We start from the raw sequence: 24296 nt of genomic DNA, 5'->3' as shown, positions 1-24296 counted from the left end.
ATTTCCTATCGACTATTGTGAATTTTGCAAAATGGTACATGACTTTTCCAGTCAGTTTCATCCGTTCTACCTGCACACGGATCCCGAGAGGATTATCGGACACCCTGTATATCATGATGACTCCATAGTATACATATTTAAACAATTTAACTTAACGATATTTCTTGCATTGTGTGCATTACGATGAATTTTTGCAGCCGTTACGCGAACTTCGTGCGGATCATTCACTTTGTGCAAACAAATCTGATAACGTGATAACAATGCTGCGATGTTTGCGTTGCTGTTGGATGGGTTGGTTGAAAGCATGCTGCAAAAGTTTCGAACATGTGAGTACATATACACAGACGCTTGTCGTGATGTTATACCGATCACTATGCAAGGTAACTCGCTTTGATTGACGGAACAACAGTGTTTTCCTTCTTTCTTCTCCATTTTATTAACAAAGAGAATTTATTGTCAGGAAAAAATTTAGATATTACGCGCGACCTGATATTAATTTACTATAAATTTTTTGCACGATCGAGGTTGTTTTTAAAGACAGAATTATTTCTTATCTCGAGAAACGTCGTAGTTTCTATTTCTATTTTTATTCCGAGTTTGCTTCATTGGAACGTATAATCTTTCAAATCGATCGTATGTGCGCGTATCGCGAGGTTAAAACATTGTGTGATCGTCGTCGCGACGGTAGTTTAACTGTAAGAATGAAAGCGGTTTACCTTGGTCGAGGGGAAAACGAGAAAATTGAGAAAAGAACAGGATTGTTCTTTGCAAGTAAAATCTGATATATTTCCAGTTATACAAGAGTGAGGTATTTGTTACATTTACTAATATAAATTAATCCATTTGCACTCGAGGGCTCCGGAGCGGAGCCATTTAAAATTTGTCTTCAAACTCTTCAAACTCAAATGCAAATAGCAAGAGCGGAATATCCTATACACAATAGTTTTTACGATTTGTCTTTGTCCTTATGTTATGAACTGAAAATTATTTGCATTGTCTCCATAGCGGAACCCTCGAGTTTGAAGACAAATTTTAAATGGCTCCGCTCCGGAGCCCTCGAGTGCAAAGGGTTAATATTTTATTGATTATATAATTGTGCACGACTATATATTGCGCGATTGATATTATTTTTTTTATAAATTATATATTTTTTTATAAATTAAACTGTAATATATAGAGAGAACAACTTAATTAACCATCTCGCACAGTGGCGGCAATGTATTTTTATCTCACGAGAAATTCGCGTATGTTTCAAAATACTCCAGATACGTCATCGCGGCGTCGTAAAGATATTCCAGTTGTTCCTGAAAATTAGAATAAATCCCTGACTCTCGAGCACACATCTCGAAATTTTGAACGAATCTAATTTCCAAATGTACGACGTAACATGGATTGATTTCTGTATTTTCGTCCCATGTTGAGCACACATTATACTTTATCAATTCTTTGTGTCATTGTTGACAAATCATTACATTACCAGAGATCGAACAAAATCCGGCCTCGATCGTCTAACTGCCCGCACCGCCAAACAGACGTCGCATTCTCTCTCGACCGCCATGCGCTCCAGCATAAAACTCAGTGCTAAATAAAGACCGCACCCGGTGACACCGTCGCTGAAAGATTTTTATTATTATTTATATAAATGTTTTTTAATACAAATTTTCTTTCTTTTGCAAAGCATCGCTTGAACAATATATATAAAAAGTATTTAGGATTTATTATTTAAAAAAATTTTATAATCTCTGTCATGTGGCATTGAATTTTGCTTGTTAAAGGATAAAGAAAAGTAAGATATTAGTAAGAGAGAAGGAAAAAATATGTTTTTTATCTTATAAAAATATTTTGCGTTATCATCCGGAAGATGTTATAAATTTTACTGGCAAAGCGTGACAGTAGGCCCGTCGCCTCTCGCGATTCTCTCCGTAGCTTGCCAGAACGTCACCATCGTCATGACCGATGGTGGCGATTGATTCCTCCCGGGTTTCCATTCCGTGCAGCACAATATGGTCACGGATTGCTCTCTTGAAGGTTTCTGCAACAGAAGCAATATTAAAGGGGACAGTAAACAAAAAAGTGTGTGCGGTCGCGTTGAATCGTTCTACCTCCGAATTATCAACGAGCAGCAATTTTTGCGACGTGTAATTCTCCGACTCCACGATTTCCTTCGCCGTGATGTTTAGGTACGGCGTCGGTTTAAATTCACCGCTCGCGGGAGCAATCGTGCAACAGGTCTGAAAGTCCAAAATCATAAAATTACACTTGTGCCTGCAACGCGATCTGATAGTTAGTTAAAAACTGTTAAAATCAAAGTGCCTATATTCTGATTAAATGACTGAAGCGAGAAAAAATTCTTTTTTATTTTCACTTTCCGAATTTTATAAATGGATTATTTATAACTCTGTATATTTATAATTCTAGAAAACGCTTTTACCGAATCATCAGGATCAGGCGGTTGTAGCATGACGATGAGTTCCACTTTGAATTCAGCAATCATCCTCCAGAAGTCGTTGATCGTCGATGGCATGGGAAGCTGTGTGGCTAGGTATTGGTTCTGAAGTTTTACGCCATCCACATAAACAGCGGACAGATAATCGCTGTCTTCGTCCGATGCTGGATACCTTTTCAAATATATTCTGCTCACCTTGCCTATGCATAGTGAAATGAATACGCTCTTTAACTATATTTCTATAATTCTATCACGTTAGTTAATTATCATTTCTAATTAACGTCATTGATCTATTTTTACACCTTAACACACTGAGATCTCTTTCAAATGCATATAAAATGTTTATACAAAACGTTAATAGTAGATGATTAATCAGAAAGAATTGCATTTTCTTGCGTCGTCACTATATCTCGATCTGCATTTGTTCGCTTGAACGTCGAAGGTCACGAAAATATTCTCGTACAATTCGGACGGATTCGAACAAACCTGAGATCAATTCGGGAAATCTGTTTTTTGCCCGATTACGCTCCGATAATGACGGCGGAGACGTAACTGGTCGTAGAGCTTCGTCCTGCCACGCAGTGCTCTGTAATCTGGAAATTATTGGACGTTTAGTTATCACAAGACGCGAGCGAATACGATTAATCAATTTCGAGTGGTCGAAACTATACCGTTGCTGTTGAGCCGGCAGTTGCTTCTTCAACACTTTGATTCGCGTCGGCAATGTTTCGTTGCAAGGCAAGGTAGTCGGGATAGTGAGTAAACATTCTACCAACGCCAAGTGTGCTAACAGGTATTGTTGCTTATTGTCCACCATGTTCGCTCGCTCACGTCTGATAGATGCCGTTTCAGCGAAGACGTCGACCACCTGTACGATTTCATTGTTACCGAATTAAGATCGCTCGTCGTACCGTTCGTGAATTAAGGGCAAGCACTGAATTCAATTTGTCGATATAAATTATGATCGTCTACGAGAGAGAAGCAAGTGGTTGAGGTTTTTTCTCACCAAAAATAAGAATACGTTAATATTAGCGCTGTCAATACATAAAGTAATTTTTTAATCGGGATATTCGATTACATATTTATTTATATATCATATATATACACATATATATATATATTAGCCTTGGAAAACTGTATATTCTGAATAGAAATGGTAGTAGAATCGATACCCCTTCGGCTGCTGCCCGGTGAAGACAAATGTCGCATAAAACGATAGTCCCGGTCCTCCCAACTCCAGCACTGCAATGGACCACTACGGGTCCGTCTCCGGGCGGTGTCGCCAATAGCTTCTTCAAATATGTCACTACGGAATGTGTATACAACGGCACGCCGTGGTCAGGCCAAGCCGTATAATGCAGATGTTCCACCTGATTCGTTGATTCATATGATTTAGCGGAAATAATATCTCACTATCTCAGTCGAGATGTTATTAGGTGAGAGCCTAGCAGAGGTACCTTTCGAGTTTCCTTTCCGTAAGTGATGTGCAAAGTTCGGAAGCAATAATCGGCGAAAACGTTATGCGTTGCATTTAGGACGATGATTTCGCCGTACTTTTTCTTTTTACCAATGTCCGGCCAGTACTGCTCGCATTTTGTCTGGAGAATTGGTTAAAATCGAAGCTAATTTCAGATTCGGTGCAAAAGTGGATATTGATTTTGCTTTGTTTTTCTTTATCTTACCATTTAACCCTTATCGGACGCTAGCTTTTTATGTGTGATTCTCACTAAGTTGTAGCTTCGGTAAATATATCACCTTGTCACCTCCTACGTGACGTACGACCGCAGCGACGAAGTATTGTTGTCACATGAGAGGTGACTTACGACCGATAAGGGTTAATTAAATCAGTTAAAAAGTTCGGTTCGATTTTGAAGTCGAATTTCACTTTGTTGCATTTGATGGGAACAAATCAAGTAATTGTCGTCATTGTTCACGATTCTTTGCCTCATTCGTATATATCATAGAAGGTGGCCTGTTTGCCGTCAAAGAAGTCATTGAAAATTGTATCAAATTTTTAACTAATCCAATATTTTATCAGTCTTCTCGACACACGGTCCTGATTCTCACGTATTCCCAAAGCAGCCGCGCTTGAGTTTCAGTTTCGTCCAAATCATTACGATTTCATAAGCAAAAAAGCATTCACCTTTCCATTTTCTACCACGTTTGCGAGCATGCAAATAATGAGAACCTTCTCCTGCCAGATCATGCGCCAAAAATCTACGACCGTGCTGGGCTTGGGCCCTTGCGTTGCTATGTAACGCTTCTTCTTCTTGTAACCCTGCATGCGATAGTTGTACTCTTTACATGTGATTTACGTTCATCAAAATTTAAATTAGTAATTCGTTTCAATGTCTTTTTGGCGTTAATTTGACCATGCTCTAATAATGATATAGTTGTCATTAACATAAAACGCGCACGAGCGAATAATTTTTCTCTCAACGTGCGCTTTAGAATAGAAATATTAATCGCTATTTGTGACTCACGGTGATGTAGTTGGCATTGATGTAATCGGAATAAGTGTCGTCCGGAAGTTTCTTCAGTATCACGCGAGTTTCGTCATCTGCAAATCACAACGCATGATATTATTTATAATCGCGCAATCGTGCAACGCAAAATTATACGGAAAAAAGTCGGTTCGTATAACTGATTTTCTGTTATTTGACGACCAGACAAAGATTCGGTTGTAAGAACGGAAAGATTTCTGTAAGAGATATCAGTCTATTGATGTCAGTTATTTCAATTCAATTGAAATTTAGTACAGCCGAATGTCCAGACAAATGTTTTCGGTAGCGACAATAAAGATGTTTCTAGTCAAGAAGCTTTGATCTGGTCCTCATTCTAACATATGAACTCGGATTTTTTCCACTCGCTTTTTTACTCACACGCTATGAGGTTCCCGTATCGATTCTTGGTTTTATTTTGTGGCAGTTTTCCGTATTCCCACGGCTGCGTTTGCCCTCTTGGAAATGTCTTAGAAATTTGTAGGATCGATTTATCATATTGCGATTATATACAAAAAATACAACAGGCAAATATTTTCCTTGCATACGATTAAAATTACACACGTAGCCATTTAACGTATATTTAACGAGTGTAAGGTAATTTTTCTCAAAAAGAAAACTGAGTGATCTGTTGATTCTGTTGTTCGTAAAAATAATTCGAAGTGAAGTCGAGCACTTACCTCATATTGCTTGTCCAACAATCCCGACTCTATCGCTTGTCTGACGTAATCCTCGAAATCCTTTACTTTTACCAATGATGTCACTTCCTTTTCTTCATCGTTATTCTCGAGTGTGATTGTCGACACTTCCGGAGTGGTTGCCCGCGATAGGGATTGCCTATCAGACGGAGTTGAGGGGGCCTGCTTCGAGTTTGACATCATGGACTTTGTATCGTGATCATAAGTTTCAATGTTCTGCGATAGAACCATTTCATCTTGCAACTTTAGTTGTTTGTTCGTTTTCTGCCGTTTCCTATCAAGAATTATACGCTGCATTGCGGTGAAGATAAAATTGACTCGTATTGGACAAATCAGAAAATTCCATTTGATTTTTAAGACAAATTTGACTCGATTATATTTAATTCTATGATGTTTTTGCTAACATTTTGGCAGCACTCATCTATTTCTCCTGTAGAAAGTGCTTGGATTATCATTCGAAGAAGGCAGAAAATCCAACCGAAGAATTTTCTGACTGACTCACCACTAATCAGAATATTCAATTCATTAAATTAAAAGGGAATTCTAATTAAAAAATATTTGCACATCAACAGATATTAATAAGCGTCTCGTTATAAAGAATATTATTACAATTTTTTATCAAATAGAGGATAGGAGATTCTACCTTTGGTAGAAGTATACAGCTACAGCTATGACGACGAAAATGATTAGAATGGGAACCAGCCAGGATTCAGGATGATTCGGTTTCATTCCGATGATGATCCCACTCGACGTTTTTCTCGTGATCGTGAATGAATTATAAGGAAAATTCGGCTCCTTTATAATAACTGCTATATCATACGACACTCCAGACTTCAATGGGCAGTTGGATGTTGCATCACCATAAGTCTCGCTACCGCCGAGCGTGAACACCTTGCCTCTGGACGCAATGCTCGACTGCATACGAGGTAATACTATTTTAACATTTCGCGTTTCCCCATGTCATTATTACTGAATTATGTTTGCGCGAGATTAATTTGCAAATTTAAAATTATTACGCATACTGTGCATTAAAACAATTAGTCAATGAGTGTTAAGGCTTATGTAGCGCTTGGTTACACTAAAATCGCTTGTATCAACAATCGATTGAATTTACGTAATATAATATGTTATGACAAAAATTTATATACATACCGGAAGCGCAACAGCCTGCCAACCGTCTTGCACACCTGCTTCCTTCAACAAATCCTCATGCGGTCGTATATAATTTTCGCAAGGAGAAGGCCCATTGACTATAATGTACAACATGCTTTTGCGCGTATTGTTTACGATATACGGAATATCGACTGCAATCGTGGAATCAAACTCGTACGCGTTGAACGTCACATTGCCATTGAAATTTACAGTGGAAGGTGTCCGAATATTCAAAATTCTTGTCTCACTCTCCTTGCCCTCTGTTGTCACAGACTTAATAGAAATGTTGTATTGCGTCGACGGTAATAAATATAACTGCTCGCTGTAGATACGCATGTAATCAGTTACAACGAAATTGTGCGGCATGCTCTCGGTAGATCGCCGAGCACGGCTTCTCAAATTTGACGAAATTTTCTCTACCGTGATGGCAAAACATTTCAAAGGACGACCTGTCCTCCAGGGATGGAGCCATTTCAAATCGATTACGCTGTTGTTTTCGATGGTAAAGGTGAAATTGCTAGGCGGATCCGGTGCTGGAACACAAACAGGGATGCATTATTACATCAAAATCAGTAACTAGCTACGATTTACGACATAATCTAGGAAAAATAAAAACGTCTTTCTTGGATGAATGTTGCACATAAAGGTAAATTGATTTTAATTTTCAATATGAAATGAACTTCAAATTTCTAACTTAAATTAAGTTAAATTCTTTAGGTTGTTTCATGCAAAATGTTTCTTATAAATTTTCAAGACCGTAATTACTTACTTGTGTTGAAAAACATTTCCGCAGTGACTTCAACCGGACGACTTGCTTCAGAAACATTCATGTTATAAGCTACAACCTGAAAATTCATGTTTTATATTTTGTAAATGTAAATATATCTGTCCTGTAATTTACTTTTACTGATGTGCAATACTTATATCGTCATTTATATATTATTCACATCTAGAAATATCGATTATAATATTTCCTTACATGAATATAACCAGTTTTGTAGGGAAAACTTTTACATATATAATTTTCCCAAAAGTCGCACGATTCACGTAACTCCACCTTAACTTCGGGGCATTGAACTTGACCTTCATTCACATTATATATTTTATAGCTACACACAATGATACCATAACGAGATAATATCCCGTTGTGAGGTGCAATAGGACTTTGCCATCTTAAATATATCGTTTTACCATTATTTACCTCCACGACTTCTAGATTGGTAATATTAGGTGGTGCTATTGTATCAGAAATTATGTTGTAATGAAAATTATATTGTAATGTTATTGAAAGTAATATGAAATACGACGAAATAAAAAATAACTTTAAGTTTTACCTTTAGGTGGAGTTTCGAACTCATACGGTTCGAAAACGGAAATGTTTAGTTGACGGTTGTAGCCTCTTAAAGCAAAAATGTTTGCGACGTATCGTTCATAGCCATGTAATAAATCTTGTATATTTAAAAATTTGCGTTCAGTATTCTTGGTCACATTGAAATGTTGAACAGCGTTACTAATTCCACGTATTTCGATTCTAGCTACTTTTAATGGTCCCAAAATCGCTGTACAATCTTTGGGAGGGCCCCACAGCAATGTCCAGCCTTGCCTTCTCAGTTGAGAAAATGTAACTGCTGGTATCACTATAACATTGTAAACTAATGTAGTATATCTTCATAAACTTATGTGAATGTACACGTTGTTAACTTTTTATTATATTAATTTAAAGTATATCGTTTTAATTAAACATTATCCATTAACAATGAAAGATATTTGCAACAATATGAAAAATAATAATTAAAACAAACCATTTAAAAACTTAAATTTAACGCAACTAATGACATATCGATTTATTAAAAGATTATAAATAGTTAATTGGATAGGCGAACATATAATGAACGCTTAGAACTAGCCAGAACTTGTTAAGTTATACTCCATTTCTTGACATTATGATAGAAGTAAGGATATATACCCGATGCATCCATCTTAAACGTCGTGCTTGCTGCTTTGCTTACATATTCCGAATTTCTCACTACAACTTGCACATCATACTTTACATATGCATGTAATCCAGAAACTGTGATTTCCGTCTTATCTGTCTCTTCTACAATAGTGTCATTACTCGTTGCAGATATTTCGAAATCCCGGCAGCCAAAATATTCTTTAATCTGACGTTAATAAAACAGGTAAAATATCGGAAGTAGCTAGTATAAAGAAATCAAAAATTATAACTAAAATTTTATGCTCGGGAATTTTTAATATTTCATTTTCAACTATGGATACAAATGACTGCCTATCATATTATTATATAGCAAAAATTATTACTGTAAGATATATGTATTATCTTAATATTGTCAAGATGATGTTTCCGATACAATATTTTAAGTTTTAAGAAATTCTACAATACATTAGCTTAGAGACTCTATTATTGTAATTCACGCAAGGAGATTAACCGAGCATGTTATTTGATAACTTATTATTTTGATATTTTGCTAATTGTTATTTTGATGTTTTGCTAACTAGTAAATTAATTAATAATTATTTTTGACACACCCTCAGGTATATAACATAATCCTTTATTACTCCGTTTGGTTGCAGTGGTGGTGTCCAAAATAAACAAACTCGCGAACTTGACAACGGCGTTGCTTTAAAATTTAATACTTCCGATGGAACTGTTAATATTAGTAAAATATATATTATTTACAAGGAATATGTATGTCTAATAATGTCTATGCGCAAATGAATCTCCTATGAAACGTTGAAAATATAATTAAACTCACCGCCTTGGAGTGTACGAACTTCCCTGGAAAATATGTTCTTATCTCTACTGCTTATAGTTACATTGTAAGACTTGTATGGAGTTAAGTTAGAGAACTTATATGGGAAAGATATTATTAGTCCTGGTATTGTTTCATCTATTAGATCATCTTTATGCTTCAATTGCAGGCTATACGAATTCATCGGACACGAATACGGTTGCTGACATAGAAAAGCTGATGTTATACTATAATAATATACTGGCTACCATATAAGACAATTTATTTGAGAATTGACGTAAATATATCTCTAAGTAAACGTTTGAACTAAAAAGTATCTACTTACATTTTCACCCTCTTCCACGTCAACTATTATGCTTGTTTCATTTGGCGTTACAGAGAAAGTTGCGATAGCTAAATTGTTAAAAGAATAATAGAACATGTTATGTAATGAACTATATATGTGTAGAAAAAGAAGAAAAAAAAAGAAAACACCAAAGATAATGTTTTTACTATGAACTAAAGTATAATAAACATGTTAGTTATTATTTCTTAGCACGCTTTCGGTAAAATAATAATTTCGTCCTTTTAAAGTAATATTCTTTCACTATAAAACTTGTGTTTTCTTATAGTAAATAGTCCAAAGAATATTTTGATATAAGATTAAATTAATTAATTTATTTTTAATATGTTGTTAAACCTTAATATTCTCATTATGTCCCGAGTTGCCCTATCATTTCGCGGAATTATAATATCACGGAACCAAATAATATGTTATTAGTAATATAGTGATATGTTTTTCTAACAATTCTAACGTTCGAAATATGTTTTAAGTAATAAAAGGATAACGAGATAAAATCAAGAAGGAGGTCAACTTACGATCACAATCAGTATTCACAACTTCCCAAGAGCTATAAGTTTGCAATTCGTCAACTGAGAAAACGCATAGGATATTATAAGCTGTGCCAGGATTCAAGTTTGTAAAGATACCTATTAAGTCTGTAGTATTTTCAAATATTCTCTTCGGTTCTTGATTCACTTTATCGCCCGACATCTGTGTGGAGAAAATATTAAGAAGAAAGGATCTATTTACTCGCTTTCAACACAAACAAAATTTTCGTATTTTATGGATTATTTGAAAGAATAATGTCAAACGTTTACTTCAATTTTGAAAAAATATGAAAGCTCCACTTTTTCGTATTGTTCCTCCCACTTCATTGGTACAGTGACTACGATAGTTGTTTGGTTCATAAAAGCGATCTGAATTTTCTGCGGTTTACCAATACCTTAAAGAGAATCAATATGTTATACGACTAGTTCTAAGAAGAATATATTAGATATTTGCTCGGTAAGCATAAAAAGGAACATTCTACATATACACGTAGAGAAATGTTACCTATTTGACACAAATGTGGTACGTAAGTATAATTTTTCGTATTTCTGCACCCGTTAGTACACTCTCCAGTTGCTCTGTCACATGTAGAATGCAGACATGAGCCACATTTCCCTTTACAGGCATGGCCATATAAACCTTTATTACAAGCTGAAAAAATAATTCGCTAAATAAAGATATGTAGAAATGTATTGGAAAGAGAACATTGTAAAGTTATGCAATACATACATGCACCACATTTAGGTCCTACATATCCAAGTGGACAGGTACAGCCATTGTTGTGACAAATTACAACAGCCTTGCAGTCATACTGACTTTCTAATATATTTTTGCAATTTAAATGGCATGCCGGTCCAAGATATCCACGAGGACAATTTTTATTATCTAAGAAAAAATTATACTTAATATGTAATTATAAAATAATATGGAAATGTATTTTATAAGGGCCATGAAGTAGTTATTTCTTATTAACACAAATTTAAAAGAATTATGCATATTGATAACATTAGAATATATATTATATATTACATATTTTTGTTCACAATGCATTCAGTTATTCTTTGAACATAATATATTATTATATTCAACATGTAACATATTAATTTCATTTAACTTCAGGTGAATGAACGCAATTATCTGCTTTACGGAAAGAAATAAATATGACAACTTTTAACCGAACACAAGTGAATTTTTCTAAACGAATTTTTATTTTTAGGAAAAAATTGAAAAAATATGTGGAAAAATGAGAAAATCGGTTTGTCCGAGCCTTTAAAACTATACCTAATTCCACACTTAGATCTGGCCGTTCTAAAGGATATACGACAGATTGTTCTTTGTAAAACAATTTTTGGCAGTTCACTTCAGGCCAGAAATAACCGCGCCCTCTGATCCAATCTTGAGAAATGGACACGACGCTCTGTCTTAAGCACCCTGGAGGAAACCAGTTATTTTTCTAATGAAGAACAAATATAAAAGTCAAGGTCGCGGGGTAATTTTTCGAATTATATATTGAATATATAATATATGTAATAACAGTTAATAACTATTACAATAATTGGAAACATCTAAAATATTACACACCTTTTTGGAAACATTCGCGAACATTTGCTATCGCCCATATAGGATTAAAATTGTTTAAATTGAGTTTTGGAATCACTACGATTTTCAAGTTGACATAACTGTTCGTCGTTAAATTTGACATGATTTTGACGGACTGCCACATGGGCAAGCCATGAATAGCCGCCACTGACGAGCCCTTTACGGTTACTGTATACAGGACTTCATTAGTAATGGAATTGCGCAACAATATATCTGCATCGCATTCTGCGCAGAGACCGATTAGTATTTGTAAACATATAACATTAGTATTCAAAATAAACGTGTTACTCGTTAAGATTGCATCCTGGGTAGTAGTGTAAAGATAATTATCTGAAAACATTGTTTATATCATTTCTTGTAACAAATACCTTGTAACTTGATTATTGTACCAACTATAATAGTTAATAATATTTTTTTTAGAAGCGGTACTCACATCGGTGACATCGGATTAACATTGATACAGGACTTCTTATGAACACATTTTTGGGAGCGAAATGTATCTTATTATCATTGTCTTCGTCGTCGTCTGTATATGTCATAATCAGTTGATCAGTGTCGTAGAGAGATACTTTTCGCGTCTCAGAATTCCACGTAAGAATAAATGATCGCCATTCGTACTCGTGCAATGCTGTGCGCTGTATTAAATATCAATAAATTTTAAATATATGAATTTTCATATTCAAGTAATATAATTATAATTTCAATTTATATAATTTCTTCAAAATTATATTTCTAGAGTCTGCTGCATGTAATAATGTACGTAAGACATTTAATGGTATTTTAGTGACTATTTTAATGACATTCCATTTCATAATTATAAACTGATAGATTTAGCAAGAACATATATCTTACATTTAGATGGGCACGTTCTATTATGCAATCCGAATTTGCACGTGGAAATCCTCCTATGATAGGTACCCCATCCGGACATTTTCGGATAACAAATCTAGTATTTTTCCAACCGCCTATTATGACCCAGTAACACAAATCATTTTCATCTGTGTTACAGATTAGTATATGCACATCTCTTACCGCCCGTATTGAAAACGGATATACTATTGTGGTCGAATTATCATAAGATATAACTTGATAGGTTTGACCACCAATGAGATTATTTTCCTCGAATGCTGAAAATTTGTACGACATTTTGTTTAAAACTGTTTTATCTCGTTCCTCTATAGATAATTATGAACTTTTGTATCTGGTAAATATTGTAATAGTATTTATAAACATTGTAATCTATTTTTGAATAGCAAAATGTTTACCTTCCCATCGTTGATCGAACACCAGACCCATAGGTGTATTGATAGAGTTTGTAAGCTCCCAATACTGTCTGTTCCAAAAAGACAAACAGTCATGGGAACCGTCCATTTTACAATCTATTTGACTATATTGCAAGTCACATGTATTAGGAAATTCTGAAATAATTTGCGCACAAATTGTGAGTGGATTGTTAAAATAAGAAAATAGAACTACGAGTATTGCATTGCATTAATTTTGCAATTAAGTTTAATACATTTTGCACAAGAATATGTTCTATATTCAATATAGTAAAATTTTATAAATAGTTCATCACATGTATGACAATGATTAAAAAGGAAATTCCGTGTAGAACTTATAGATATGGCTCATTCTGTTATATTATTGATTAAACACTGATGTTTGTTTATTAACTTACGTTTCGCGTTTCTGTCGATAATAGGCTTTTGGTGCCAATCATAGATTGAATCGGTATTCCACGTCAAGGCGCTTCCATCATCTTCTGAAAGACATATCACTTTTCTTTCGTCACTATATACCGGTCCGCTAAATGTGGTTAATCTCCCGAAAGTATACGTTACTTGGCTCACCAAAAAAATTAACACTAATATATCAATTATTGTTCTCGACATTGTTATTGAACTCACAGCACTTTTCGTTTGCAAAACGAACATTTGTTACAAATGAAATAAATTAAAAAATCGGCGGATGTAAGTGTTGCGACTTATTAGATTAATTTTCACATGGTCACTTCACAACTCATGTATCATGTAGACATACCATAGTGCGTGAGCAAAACATTTCCACGTATCAAATAATTTTGCATAAAAAGAATCACACTATAATATTTTTTAAAGGAGCACGCACTTTAAAAGAATGGCAGTCTCTTATCCAGAAGAAATAGCTTGCATCTAAAATTGAGAAATGTAGACTTGGACAACACAGAAATAGCGGATTCAAGTTCTAGTCAGCACACTTTGTATTGTTTCGTCGTCATGTTATTTAGACTGATGGAGAACGGTGGTTTCAGGCAGTAACTGGTAGAAAGGAACTCGACTTCCTTCTAGTGAATCCGCGATAACATATTCTCTATCCGCTAAATGCGACTGACGCATCAGGAAGTGAGAACTGTACCGGAATGTTACGCATGTTTTATATCATTTTTTTTTCCTTTTTTCTGCTCGATCGATATTAAAATTACGTAACTTTGCATATTAAATTATTCTACATCATACACATATGGCTTTGAAAGCATGAAGTGAAAAAGAAGTAAAATAATTTATGTATAGAAATTATTTATGTAATATTTTGTAAAAAAACATTCGCCTCTGCACATTTTTAAACTATCTAGGTAATATATTTTAAATAAGTTCACTGAAATTGATGTGAGGGATGTGAGGGATGTGAGGGATGTGAGGGATACTTCCACAAATACAATTGCATTACGTCCAAAGAAAATTAACAAAATGAGATTATAAAGAGATTATAAGAGATATATTCTTTATTACAATTGATATTTCTTTCTATCACATATACATATATATACATATCTATACAACAAAAAAGTTCAAATACGACTATACAATATCATCATTATATATATATATATATATATATGTTTATAATATTCATTAAATACGCCACGAACACTTGTTGAAACAATTCCATTATATTGTCAATTTGAATGGTATAGTTCTAGGTACTCTAAATTTAAAATTCCTTCTTCAAATTTTGTAATATTCCGACGCCTGTCAAAATAAACAAAATGTTAGGATGAACTAATAAAATTTCATTTTAGTTATTTTCAAAATTGTGGTACATTTCATAAAATCTTTTCTCTAGCAAACATAAAGTGAAATACATAAAAACAACCATAGGAGTGTATTTTCCTTTGAAAATATAACAAAAGATGTTACCTTCTGTAGAAATAAAAAGCAACAATGGATATAGCGAGAATTATTATAATAGGTATAGTCCAAGTTAAATGATATATCCATGGGTTGCTATCAAAGAGAATCGATTTTCTTTCCGTAAATATAATTTGCTCGCCGGTCAAGTTACGATCTGTTATGACAATTATTAGTTCATACATCTCTCCACGTATCAGGGAACAGTTTGCAGTTTCATTCCCGCCGATTGTGATTACCGTACCGGCCATCTGATCAGTCTGTTAAAATTAAAAACAGCCATAGAAAATATTTTATTCTCTCATTTACTTAAGATAGATATAAGTAAATATTAATTTTCATTTAAAATTTCTCGCGCTAAGAAGTTGTACACACCGGGCCCTCAGCAGCCTGCCAAACATTTTCGTTCATTTTTAGACCCATTTGATCCAACAGATCTTTGGATAACTCTGGATATTGGCAGAGATTACGACCTACTACTATGATATGGATCATGTTATCGCGCGTATCATTCAACACATTTGGTATCCATAATTGTATTGTCGAATTGTTCAATTCCGATTTAACTAACAGCTCATTGTCCAGACTTGTTGTTGCAGGCATTCGAAATGTCACGATATTCGAGTGACTGGATTTATTCGTTATCGTTACAGCTTGGACAGCAATGGAGTACTGAGTCGACGGTAGTAAATATAATCGTTTGCTGTAGACACGTGTGTAATTAGTTACAATAAACTTGTACGACATGCTTTTGATAGATCGCCAAGTACGGCTTCTCAAATTGGACCAAATTTCCTCTACTGAGATGTCAAAATAATCCAAACGACCACCTGTCCTCCAGGGATGGAGCCATTTTAAATCGACTATACTGTTGTTTCCGATGGTAAAGGTGAAATTGTTAAGTGGGTCTAGTACTAAAACACATATAGGATGTACTATTAAGTCGTAATCCGAATCATCTTGTTAGGTTCTCTCGGAAGGTGTAACAGATAATCGTGATGAGAGATCATATTAGTATCGTTAAAATTGATTACACCAATGCAGAAATGTAATGCTATATATTAAATTTTTATGCAGAACTTCTTATAAATATTCAAGACCGTGATGCTTGACTTGTATTATCAAGCAAGTTCTTTAGTCACGTTAACAAGCGAAATTTCATAAGAAACATCTGTGATAATATTATGTTTACTTACTTGGATTACGAAGCATTTCCTTAGATACTTTAACGGGAGAACTTCCTTTAGAAACATTCATGTTATAAGCTATAACCTAAAAGACCACATCTTACATTTTACAAGTGTAAATATATGGATCCCGTAACTTACTTTTACTGTCATCTAATATTCGTATTCTTGTTTTATGTTATACAAATTTTTTGGAAATATCAAGAATGTTTCCTTACTAGAATCTCGTCATTCGTGTAATTAATATTTTTACATATGTAATTGTCCCACAAGTCGCAAGATTCATTTAATTCCACTTCAATTTCGAGGCAATGCATTTGACTTTTATAGTTACACCAAAATATGCCATAACGAATTAATAACCCATTATGAGGTGCAAGTGGACTTTGCCATCTCAACTGTATCGTTTCATTATTATTGATCTCGACGACTTCTAGGTTGATAACATTAGGTGGTGCTGTTGTGTCATAAATTATATCGTAATTATTGGAAGTTATAAAATGAAACAACCGTTGAAAAGAAGCATCAAGTTTCACCTTTAGGTAAAGTTTCGAACTCATATTCTTCGTAAATGGAGGTATTGAACCGGCCTTTGTCTCTTAGTGCGAAAATTTTGGCGACGTATCGTTCAGAGCCGTATAATGCTTCTTGCATATTTAGAAAATTATGTACAGCATTTTTGGTCACAGTGAATTTGAAATTTTTAACATCGTTACTAATCCCTTGTATTTCGATTCTAGCCAGCCTTAATGGTCCCAAAATCGTTGTACAGTCTTCAGGAGGGCTCCACGATAATGTCCAATTTTGTATTTTTAGTTTAGTAAATGCAACTGCTGGTATCTCTATGACATTGCAAAATGTTGTCTCATACTTTCATAAGTTTGTATAAATGCATACACTTGCATTGTTGACGTTATATTATATTATGTTAATATATGGCGTAATTAATGAAACAATATCGATTCAATATATAATACACTTGTGACAATACGCAATAATTAAATCCAGAAATTAAAAAATTTGAATTTAAAACAATTAATATCTCATTTTATTAGAGGATAATAAATAATTAATTGCATAGACTTATATATAATGAGCACATGGAACTCGTTAAGACGTCTATTCCATTTTCCAATATTATGATAAATGATAAAAATAAGGATATATACCCGATGCATTCATATGAAACATCGTCTTTGCTGGTTTGCTTGCATATTTAAAATTTCTCGCTTCAATTTCCACATCATACATTGCATATGCGTGCAATCCAGAAAGTGTGATTTCCGTCTTATCTGTCGTTTCTATAATAGTGCCACCATTCACTATACGTATTTCATAATCCCGGCAGCCAAAATATTCTTTAATCTGACATTAATAAAACAGAGCTATATAAAATATCGGAAGCGATATTTCGTTTTTAATTATCGATAAGGAAAACTGCTACACCAGACTATCAGCAAAAATTAATATAAAATGTATGTGTTATTTCGACATTCTCGAGATGATGATTCCGATATGATATTCTAAGTTTCATGAAATTCTAATACACAAACCAGCTTAGGGACTCCTCAAGTCATAGAAGACTTAACGCGAAGAGATCAATCAAACATGTTATTTGACAACTGTTATTTGATGTTTCTCGCTTGATAAATTATAATTTATAATTCTTTTTAACATACCCTCAAGTACACGGCATATTCCTTTATTACTCCATTTGGTTCCACTGGCGGTGTCCAAAATAAAAAAACTCGCGAACTTGATAACGGCGTCGCTTGAATATTTAATACTTCCGATGGAACTGTCAATATTAGCAAAATATTAAGAAACACAGTGTGTTGTTGTTTCGCGCCAAATATATATGCGTAGCGAGTGCGAAACGCGAAGCCGCCCGTGTATATTATGCGACGACGCTAGTTAAGAAGTGGTCAGAAGTCATTTATAGCGGAAATATAATTAAACTCACCGCCTTCGAGTGTACGAACTTCCTCAGAAAATACATTCTTATTTCTATGGCTTATTGTCACATTGTAAGACTCGTATGGAATTAACTCAAAGAATATAAATGGAAAAGTTATAATTCGTCCTGCTGCTATTTGATTATCATTAATATTTAACTGCACATCATACGAATTCCTCGGGCACGGATATGTTTCCTTTCGTAGAAAAATTAATATTATACTAACATAATATACTGGTTTTCACGTATTGCAATTTGGAAAGAGAAATAAATATATTCGTTAGCGAACATTTTTGAGCCATAAAGTGTCTACTTACATTTTCATTCTCTCTTATGTCAATCATTATATTTGTTATATTGGTCGTTACGTAAAAGGTTGTAGTAGCTATCGTTAATTATGGAAAGAATTATATTAATTTGTAAAGAACGCCGCAACTCTCTCTCTCCCTCCCTCTCTCTCTCTCTCTCTCTCTCTCTCTCTCTCTCTCTCTCTCTCTGTATGTGTGTGTGTGTGTGTGTCTAAGCGTGCGCGCTATGATTACGTATTTATATTCGCAAATATAGTATTTCTAAACTTTTTCGTAAACTACTAGGTAAAAATTATTTATTGTATATCATTCCGCGGAATTATAATATCAAGTAACATGGCGAAAATAATGTGTTAATGATGTAGTGATATATTTCTATAACACTTCTAACGGTCGAATTGTACGGCATATTTTAAGTAGCAAAAATATAACGAGATAGAAGCAAGAAAAAAATTGACTTACGATTACAATCCGTATTCACAGTTTTCCAGGTGCCACGTATTTGCAATTCAGCAACCGAGATAATACATGAAATTCGATACTTTGCGGCATATTCCAAGTGTGTAAAGATGCCTATCAAATCTGTAGTATTTTTAAATATTCTCTTTTGTTCTTGTTGACCCACCAATATACTGTCTGATGTCTGTGTGTAAAAAATATTTGAAAATATTTATTTAATTGCTTTCAACATAAATAAAACTCTCGCATTTTATGGATTATATGAAGAAATAACGACAAATGTTTACTTCAATTTCGAAAAAATATGAAAGCTCCACTTCTTCGTATTTTTTCTCCCACTTCATCGGTACAGTGGCTATAACAGCCGTGTAATTTGTAAAAATGATTTTAATTTTTTCCGGTGTGCGAATACCTCGAAGAAAATCAATATATTAGGTGATTCTTTCTAAGAATATGTTAGTTATCTACTCGGTACGTATAACAAGGAACATTCTATATATTATATTGTAGAAAAATGTTACCTATTTGACACAAACGTGGTACGTAAGTGTAATTTGTTGTATTTTTGCACCCATAATTGCACTCTCCAGTTGCTCTGTCACATATAGAATCCAGACATGAACCACACTTCTCTTCACAAGCATGTCCGTATGTGCCTATATTACAAGCTGAAAAGACAATTCGTTAAATAAAAATATATATAGATGCAATGGTAAGAGAACGCTATAAAGTTACACAGTACGTACATTTGTTACATTTAGTTCCCATATATCCAAATGGACAAGTACAGCCATTGTTGTAACAAATTATAACTTTTTCACAATCAGTTTCAGTTCCTAGTGTTTCTTTACAATTTAACTGACATGTCGGTCCAACATATCCAAGACGACAATTCTTGTCACCTACATCCAATTATACATGTGATTATACAATATTCAAATGTGATTATATACAATAATGTATAAATATAATCGTTTATTCTATTTGTAAATAATTTTCTCCATCTTTATTGCATGTTAATAACCTTAGGGACAAATATATTATACAGCTGGTCCAATTTCAGAAAATAGAGGTAACAATTTTTACTAAATTACCTAATTTCACGTTTACATTTGATGTGCGTAAAGGATATACGACAGATTGTTCTTCGTAAAACAATTTTTGACAGGTCAATGACGTATCATCGAGGTCCACAGGAATAGATATGACGCTTTGTCTTAAGCACTCTGGAAGAAACCAGTTATTTTTCTAACAAAGAACAAATATGAAAGATCGCGAGGAAAGTTTCTGAATTGCATATTGAATATATAATATATTATACATAGTTACAGTTAACTAGTGCGATGATCATAAACATCCAAAATATTTAAGGCATACACACCTTTTTGGAAACATTGACGAACATTTGCTATTGCCCACATCGGATTAAAATTTTTTAAATTTTGTTTGTTGAGTTTTGGAATTACTACAATTTTCCAGCCGTTATAACTGTTCGTTGAATTTACCATGATTTTGACGGACTGCCACATGGGCAAGCCATGAACAGCCACCACTGACGAGCCCTTTACGGTTACTGTATGCAGGATTTCATTAGTAATGGAATTGCGCAACAATATATCTGCATCGCATTCTGCGCAGAGACCGATTAATATTTGTAAACATATAACATTAGTATTCAAAATAAACGTGTTACTCGTTAAGATTGCATTCTGTGTAGTAGTGTAAAGATAAGTATCTGAAAACATTGTTTATATCATTTCTTGTAACAAATACCTTGTAACTTGATTATTGTACCAACTATGATAGTTAATAATATTTTTTTAGAATCGGTACTCACATCGGTGAAATCGGATTAACATTGATACAGGACTTCTTATGAGCACATTTTTGCGTGCGAAATTTAAATGATTACTTTTTGTGTTTGTATATGTCATAAGCAGTTGATTAGTGCCGTAGAGAGATATTTCTTGCGTCTCAAAATTCCACGTAAGAACAAATGATCGCCATTCATACTTATTTAATGGTGTGTGCTATATTCAATTTGAATAAACTTTAAATATTATATGAACTTTCATATTCAAGAAATATAATTTCTTCAAAATTATGTTCCCAAAATCAATTGAATATAATGATAGAAGAAAAGGTGGTATCATAACTCTTGTAGGTATTATAACCCGTCTTAATATCTCTACCACGTTACTAACCCTGTTTTTTTCAACCCATTATGCGTCGCCATATTTTCATAAATAGCGTCCTAAGTAATAAATATTTCATGACTTGAGGTTTAGAATCGATTAAGCAATACTGTGACGAATGTAATCGTTCAGTCTTCAATTTCAAATATTGATTGTTGACAAAGTTATTGTACAAAATGTAAATAGGTGGCTATAATACTACCTTTTCTTCTATATTTAAGACAGTTAATGAAATTCTAGTGACCACTTAAATGATCTCCCTTTTCTCAACAAAACTCTGATGGATTTAGCAAAAACATATAATATATCTTACTATTAGTTTGGCACGTTCTATTGCACAATATGAATCTGGATATGTTCCTATGTTAGGCACCCCATTCGGACATTTTCGGATAGCTGATTTAGTATTGTTCCAACCGCCTATGATGACCCAGTAGCAGAAATTATTTTCATTTGAGTTACAAATCAGTATATATACATCTTTTACCGCCTTTATCGAAAAAGGGATCACTATTGTGCTCGAATTAAGCGATGTAACTAAATAATTCATTGGATAGGTCAGACCACCAATGAAATTCGCCTCCCGGAATGCTGAAAATTATAAAAGCTTATTGTTTAAAACTGCTTCATCTTATCATTCTTCTATAGATAATTATGAACAATTGCATCTGGTAAACATTGTAATAGCATTTCTAAACATTGTAATCCTTTTTGAACAGCAAAATTTTTACCTTCCCATCGTTCGTCGAACACCAGACCCATAGGTGTATCGATGGAATTTGTAAATTTCCAATACTTTCGATTCCATCGAGTCAAACAGCCATTGAAATCGTCCATTTCACAATCTATCTGGTTGTTTGGTAAGTTGCATGTATTAAGAAATTCTGAAATAATATGTGCACGAATTGTAAGTAGATTGTTTAAATGAGGAAATAAAACTACGAACATTTTGTGTGATCACTGCAAAAGATCAGATAGTTATATACGAACCGAAATTTACGTATGGTGTTTTATATACTCTTATATTTATGCCTACATAAGAATAATAATTTACTATTTTTGATTTATACATCTAAATCCGGCTTTCATTGTCATTCCCGTTTTTCTTTCTCGATTACTTCGCTATGTTACTGATTAAGCGCTGATTTTTGTTTGATTGTTTGTTAACTTACTTCTCGCGTTTATGTCGATAGTTTCATTGATGTTCCACACTAAGGCGCTTCCATCATCTTCTGAAAGACATGCCACTCTTCTTTTCCAATCATCTTTGCCAACATAATAGAGATGAGTTTCCGGTCCGGCAAATGTGGTTAATTTTCCAAATGAGAATGTCACTTTGTTCATCAGGAAGGTTAACATTAATACATCAATTATTGCTTTTGCCATCGTCACTGAACGAACAGCGCTTCTTCTCGGCAAAACAAACTTTTATGACAAGCAAAATAGACGAAAAAGTTGGCGGGTACACGTGTTCCAATTTGTTAACTTAATTTCCACATGATCACTTTAGCAATGGTTACTAGGCGGTAACTGGTAGAAAGGAACTCGACTTCCTTCTAATAAATTGACGACAAGATATCTTCTTCCGTCTTCGATGGAAATTTATCAGAAAGATAAAATTAATTTTTTTAGAACATACATTCACAATCGTGATGTATCAGACTACCACTGATAAGGGACATCATATAAATACGTAGTAAATGAAATTTATAGAGGAATATATTCCGCGTCTCAGAATTCTACATAAGAACAAACTATCACCATTTGAATAATAATTAAATTTATTGGATAATCTATCGCACAAATCAATATGTTTATATTCCTTGTCGCCCGCACAGAAAACGAAAACTATTGTATTCGTGTTTATCAATCTAATACAGTAATATATATTAGAATTATATGTGAATTCTTCGAATGCTGAAAAATTATAATGTATATTATTTAAACTTGTTTTATTTTGTCGTTCTTTTATCGTAAATTATTGTAAATGGTTACATTTGGTAAATGCAATTTATTTATAAACGTTTATAATTTATTTATAAACATTGTAATCCTTTCTTAAGTAACGAAAATTTTACCTTCCCATCACCGATCTCATCGGCGAAATATACGAATATATCATGCCAATTCATATCGCTAGCGCCATCTAGCGGAACATAAGAGAATTAAACATTGTACGGCAACATTTCTTATCGCAAATTTTTGATATTTTTAACTTGGAAGCTAAACAACTCGACCTAAGGAACATTTAGGACAAAAATATTGATATTTATATCAAGTACATTTACATCAGATTATTAGAAACACACTTGTAAATATATATCTGTACATTAACATGTAAATTTATTTTGTACAGTACAAAATGATGGAAGAGTACATGAATACATTGAGAGACATTTGAAAAATTGTCTACATTACATATCATATAATATATGAAATATATCATATATTTCAGTACAAAAATATACCGCTGAATTTGTTCTCCATCCGCAAGATCTTTGCACGACTTTAGGATGTTATTTATAAGCATAGAGTTGCCTCGTATGTTATAGTATAATTACTTTAATAAGTACGCACTTGGTGTATCTTAAATATAATAGCTTATAGATTATTATTTTCTAATATGAGAGCACTGGTACTTGTTGCTTATTATCATACAGTTTACAACAATACAGTTTACAACAATACATAAGTAGAATTTCTAAATAGATTCGAATAACGCAAGTAACTTAATAGTAAGACAAAGAAAAAGAGAACGGATAAACATATGTATACACGCGATAATTCGTACGCGTTGAAAAAGTGTTTTGTGTTCAAGAAATTCGTAAATTTCCACATTTATATAGTGTAAAACGCGAGCATCAGCGCTTATAAATATATAAACGGTAATAATTTATCTTTTATACAAATTTCGAAGTGTTAAAAGATAATTCCGCTTCGATGAGCGCATCTAAAAAAAAAGAAGACCAAAAGAAACAAAATGTC

The 24296-nt window shown here is 33.6% G+C and overlaps 1 protein-coding gene across 1 annotated transcript; it reads right to left on the bottom strand.

The window, feature by feature from the left end:
* Window positions 1-1074: 1074 nt before the first annotated feature.
* On the bottom strand, window positions 1075-22828 carry LOC106749553. The gene is made up of 52 exons (XM_014629149.1): window positions 22484-22828; window positions 22043-22195; window positions 21625-21902; window positions 20954-21146; window positions 20498-20851; window positions 20211-20342; window positions 19863-20018; window positions 19638-19784; window positions 19404-19528; window positions 19120-19300; window positions 18667-18734; window positions 18356-18545; window positions 18072-18190; window positions 17562-17757; window positions 16929-17234; window positions 16611-16849; window positions 16402-16477; window positions 15581-16119; window positions 15215-15465; window positions 14983-15046; window positions 13717-13966; window positions 13304-13456; window positions 12891-13165; window positions 12472-12673; window positions 12021-12368; window positions 11721-11870; window positions 11169-11324; window positions 10944-11090; window positions 10709-10833; window positions 10427-10601; window positions 9894-9961; window positions 9572-9770; window positions 9345-9463; window positions 8764-8959; window positions 8132-8434; window positions 7777-8033; window positions 7567-7642; window positions 6798-7330; window positions 6289-6560; window positions 5628-5919; window positions 5329-5416; window positions 4930-5006; window positions 4590-4724; window positions 3904-4044; window positions 3619-3816; window positions 3118-3314; window positions 2933-3039; window positions 2432-2646; window positions 2103-2231; window positions 1878-2032; window positions 1478-1613; window positions 1075-1304 (listed from the first exon to the last, which is right to left on the bottom strand). Exons 1-52 carry the CDS (start codon window positions 22695-22697, stop codon window positions 1230-1232), a joined length of 9930 nt encoding a protein of 3309 aa, XP_014484635.1. The 5' UTR covers window positions 22698-22828; the 3' UTR covers window positions 1075-1229.
* Between the last annotated feature and the right edge of the window lie 1468 nt (window positions 22829-24296).

The sequence above is a fragment of the Dinoponera quadriceps genome, unplaced genomic scaffold (genome assembly GCF_001313825.1).
Source record: "Dinoponera quadriceps isolate SergipeBrazil2010 unplaced genomic scaffold, ASM131382v1 scaffold3990, whole genome shotgun sequence".
NCBI classification, from domain to species: Eukaryota; Metazoa; Arthropoda; class Insecta; order Hymenoptera; family Formicidae; genus Dinoponera; species Dinoponera quadriceps.
Note: the sequence above shows the minus strand (reverse complement) of the source record. Positions and strands in the feature narration are given on the sequence as shown.

Excerpts from the sequence above, each read along its gene's own strand:
- LOC106749553 (XM_014629149.1), bottom strand. The coding sequence starts at position 22,697 with ATGGCAAAAGCAATAATTGATGTATTAATGTTAACCTTCCTGATGAAC. Across the intron at positions 16,120-16,401 it reads GGAAATGCTTCGTAATCCAA|TACTAGACCCACTTAACAAT; the intron begins GTAAGTAAACAT and ends TATGTGTTTTAG. Across the intron at positions 11,871-12,020 it reads TCGCGAATGTTTCCAAAAAG|GGTGCTTAAGACAGAGCGTC; the intron begins GTGTGTAATATT and ends GGTTTCCTCCAG.